The sequence below is a fragment of the Sardina pilchardus genome, chromosome 22 (assembly GCF_963854185.1).
Source record: "Sardina pilchardus chromosome 22, fSarPil1.1, whole genome shotgun sequence".
Taxonomy (NCBI): domain Eukaryota; kingdom Metazoa; phylum Chordata; class Actinopteri; order Clupeiformes; family Clupeidae; genus Sardina; species Sardina pilchardus.
The window spans coordinates 1034591-1039590 of record NC_085015.1 but is presented as its reverse complement, the minus strand read 5'-3'; the positions used below and the strand labels follow the sequence as shown (position 1 = coordinate 1039590).

The window sequence follows — 5000 nt, the reverse complement described above, 5'->3', positions numbered from 1 at the left end:
TAGTGTACGTGTAGTAGCTGTAAAGTTACTAGCGTACGTGTAGTAGCTGTAAAGTTACTATAGTGTACGTGTAGTAGCTGTAAAGTTACTAGCGTACGTGTTGTAGCTGTAGTTGCTAATCTGCGTGTTGTATTAAAGTTACTAGTGTACGTGTAGTAGGTCTCATGACTATCACTCTACAGATTGACAAATTTAAGTTTACAGGGTTACAGCTGCATTTCTGTTCATTTGAGAACAATGTGTCTTGTTGTCGACAACACATTTCTTAGGGAACTGTCTTGTAAGCCACTAGTCTATTCAAGTATGACATTTACAAGTTTATACATATAAAATATTGCTTAATGTGTCATATTTGAAGTCATTTCAAAATGTTCCATTCATTAATGTCTATTTCTAAAATGATACAGGGTTGAATCAAAATAGTTTTTAATGTTCAGTATCTGCAGCAAGTAGCCCACGTATCATAATAACAGCTTAATGATAGCGCAGGAAAGACTTTTCAATAAATACAAATCAGAGGTATATACTGGTATCGGCATCGTAATCTGCCAGAATGAGCTTTTAAATATCGCCATATCGGATATCACCATCGTAATCTGCCAGAATGAGCTTTTAAATATCGCCATATCAGATATCACCATCGTAATCTGCCAGAATGAGCTTTTAAATATCGCCATATCAGATATCACCATCGTAATCGGCCAGAGTGAGCTTTTAAATATCGGCATATCAGATATCAGCATCGTAATCTGCCAGAATGAGCTTTTAAATATCGCCATATCAGATATCAGCATCGTAACCGGCCAGAACAAGCTGGTAAATATCGCCATATTGGTTATCGGCTAAAATTCAATATCGTGCATCTCTAGAGAGAACTGTTCAAAAAGGGGGAATGAAAGACCTTTACTCCAAAACCTGTCCCCAAACATTCTTTCCCTCATTTCGCAATAGTGTTATTACCCTGTTGTGGCTTTCATTAACCAATCAGACATCAGGCCTTTAACCCCGCCCATGTGGTTGTGTTTCAGGTGACCAATAAGATGGCTTGCTCGTTGCCCCGGGAGAAAGCGGACTGCGTGATTGGTCCAGGCAGCCCGGTGCTCACGCTCTACAAGGAAGTGTTCTTCCTCACCGGAATCATTAGCCCCGCCCCCGAGCCCGGCTGTCGTCAAGGATACGTCATGCAGAAGGTGTCACGTTACCTGAACTGGCTCCAGCCATTGGTGGACACCCTGTAGGGGAGGCGGGGTTATGTGATTTTCAGTGTATTTCAGCCACTGAGTTGATGCGCATACACACTTTTACACACATGCTTACACACACACACACACACACACACACACACACACACACACACACTCACACTCACACTCACACAAATCACTGGAGGCTTCATAGTACATTGTGCATCTGAATGCATGCTAACTCATTGTCTGGCATGATGGTATAGGATCCTATATACACACCACACATCCTATATACACTACACATCCTACACTACACATCCTATACACTACACATTACACACACTATACACACTACACACCACTATACACACTACACACCACTATACACACACTACACACTACACATCACACACACTACACACCACACATCCTATATACACTATATAGATACTACACACACTACACACACTATAAACACACCACACATCATATACACTACACATTACACACACTACACACTACACACCACACATCCTAATCCTATATACACTATATAGATACTACACACACTACACACTACACACACTATACACACTACACACACTATACACTACACACACTAAACTACACACACTACACACACTACACACATTACACACTACACACACTATACACTACACACACTATACACACACTATACACTACACACACTACCCACTACAATAACTGATCCTATTGCTACATATACCCTCAGTCCTGATGGCTTAGTGCGGTGGATTGTATGTGGACTGAATGAATACTAGCTAAAACTGTACCCTTGCTACCACTGAGTGTCTCACACACACACACACACACACACACACACACACACAGATGCTATTGCTATCCTGTTCTGGCCAGGGAAACTGTATCTGGTGTTTTTGTACCTTGGTGTCTGACTCCTGTAAACTCTGCCTGTAGTGTGTTTCTATTAATCTAGTGAAGCAGTAACGCTGTCATGTCCACACGTGTCTGAGTTCATTCATGTTCCAGGTGTCCTTCCCCATGGCCACAGATGGGTTGGGCTGTGCCTCCCCGTGACTCTGAATTAACACCTATGCTGTGCAAATGTGTGCCCATCCTTCATACCTGTTCAGTCTTGTATCATAACAGCATCCATTTCTACCGACCATAACGTGCTGTGTCTGGGCATCAGCCTGAGTTGATGAAGCTTGTTGTAGAAAATAAACGGAATCCTCGTTTTATCTGTGTCTCTGGGAGTAGTTTACAACCAACAACAACAACAACAACAACATGCTAATGGACCTGTGTGTGTGCACAAGCAACAATGAGTAGATTGGAAATGTATACATTTAATTGCATGCTGGTGCAGAGAGATGAGGAGTAAATATATACATTTAACTGCATGCATGTAGAGAGGAGTGAATATATACATTTTACTATATGCATGTGGAGGGAGTGAATATATACATTTAACTATATGCATGTGGAGTGAGTGAATACATTTAACTATATGCTGGTGTAGAGAGGAGTGAATATAAACATTTAGCTATATGCATGTGGAGGGAGTGAATATATACATTTAACTATATGCATGTGGAGGGAGGAGTGAATATATACATTTAACTATATGCATGTGGAGAGGAGTGAATATATACATTTAACTATATGCATGTGGAGAGGAGTGAATATATACATTTAAAGCGTAAGTTTGGCGGAAAATGAAAATAAAGCTATTTTCTGAATGAAAATACATCAACTAAGCCGTGGAGGAAGTAATTTTCGTTCATCACGCAGTACAGAGCTAGCACTGGCAGGACCTACAGCCCAAAATCGCAAACAGTGGGTTAGCATGGGGCTTTCAGCCATGCGCTTTCAAAATCGCATTTTTAAACCACTAACATTGCTCAAAACAGCGGCAAACCTCGTCAGCAGCTTGCTCTAGGTGTCTACACATAAAACGAAGCACCAATCAGTCTGTAAACTTTGGAATAGTCTGTATACACGTGGAATCAATTCGAGACCGCAACACCGTCTGAAGCACAGAAATGTCTCGCGAGATCTCACACGGAAGCACGGGAGCTATTCCTACGGGTAGTCAAAATCGCATTTTTAAACCACTAACATTGCTCAAAACAGCTCCAAACCTCGTCAGAAGCTTGCTCTAGGTGTCTACACATAAAACGAACCACCAACAACTTGGCTCACGAACCCGACGTTTATAAAAGAAGACTGTTATGAACACTAGCCTCTTCCAGTTCCTCACGAAGAAAAGTCCACGAGCTCTCGTGTGAGATCTCGCGTGACATTTCTGTGCTTCAGACTGGCTTGCGGTCTCGAACTGATTCTACGTGTATACAGACTATTCCAAAGTTTACAGACTGATTGGTGCTTCGTTTTATGTGTAGACACCTAGAGCAAGCTGCTGACGAGGTTTGCCGCTGTTTTGAGCAATGTTAGTGGTTTAAAAATGCGATTTTGAAAGCGCATGGCTGAAAGCCCCATGCTAACCCACTGTTTGCGATTTTGGGCTGTAGGTCCTGCCAGTGCTAGCTCTGTACTGCGTGATGAGCGAAAATTACTTCCTCCACGGCTTAGTTGATGTATTTTCATTCAGAAAATAGCTTTATTTTCATTTTCCGCCAAACTTACGCTTTAACTATATGCATGTGGAGGGAGTAGAGCAGCAGCCACACTGAACTCAGGGCTCTTCAGATTGCGTTGAAACGGTAAAATGGAGAGACACAGTGTCCTGTATCACACACACACACACACACACACACACACACACACACACACACACACTCTCACACACACACACACACACAGGTTTGTAGAGCGGCTCAGAGAGACGTGTCCTGTATCATCTTATCAGCAGCATGGATTCTTCTACACACTCCAGTTTAGAGAGAGACACAGTACCCCGTCTCCACCCATGAATTCATAGGTGTGTGTTTGTGTGTGTGTGTGTGTGTGTGTGTGTGTGTGTGTGTGTGTGTGTGTGTGTGTGTGTAGAACGGAGGCTAATATGGATCCACTCCTCTACACACTCCAGTCTCCTCACACACACACACTCACATCACCAATATAGATCCATTCTTCAACACACTCCAGTTCAGAGAGAGAGACGCAGTACCCCGTCTCCACCAGTAGATGGCAGTATTGTCTACTGATGATCAGAGTTGTATATAGAGGGACTTTAGCCAACCAGGGAATCGAATGGGCGCCATGTTGGAGACCAACATTTCTGTAATGGCCTTTCACATTTGCCAAAGGGGCCAAACACTTTGATGACATTGACATGCCTGTTATGATGGTGATGAATAAGAGATTTATTTCCCCATAGCACATTAGCCCCATAGGATAGAGTCATAACACATATGCCCCATAGGATAGAGTCATAACACATACGCCCCATATAGAGTCATAACACATACGCCCCATAGGATAGAGCCATAACATATGCCCCATAGGATAGAGTCATATACGCCCCATAGGATAGAGTCAGATGCTGTCTAGACTCTTGTAGTCCTAGTCTGGTGTTGTGCGCGCTGTCTGGGTTCTAGGGTTCTGTGTGTGTTCTGAGGGTTCTGTGTGTGTTCTGAGGGCTCTGTGTGTTCTGAGTGTTCTGAGAGTTCTAGTCCAGTGCTGTGTGTTGTCCTTAGAGTTCTAGTCCTGTGTTCTGTCTGGACTCTCGTTGTCCTAGTCTGGTGTTGTGCGTGTTGTCTGGGTTCTAGGGTTCTGTGTGTTCTGAGTGTTCTGATCCGGGCTCTGTGTGTTGTGAGGGCTCTCTGTGTTGTAAGGGTTCTGTGT

General features: G+C 43.0%; 1 protein-coding gene across 1 annotated transcript in view; it reads left to right on the top strand.

Annotated features, from left to right (window-relative positions):
• proza (protein Z, vitamin K-dependent plasma glycoprotein a) overlaps window positions 1–1505 on the top strand; it is a 17797-nt gene extending 16292 nt beyond the window's left edge. The window contains exon 10 of the mRNA XM_062525922.1: window positions 1029–1505. Coding sequence (XP_062381906.1) covers window positions 1029–1238 — 210 coding nt within the window. The 3' untranslated portion in view covers window positions 1239–1505. The remainder of the gene's footprint in view (window positions 1–1028) is intronic.
• Window positions 1506–5000: the final 3495 nt, after the last annotated feature.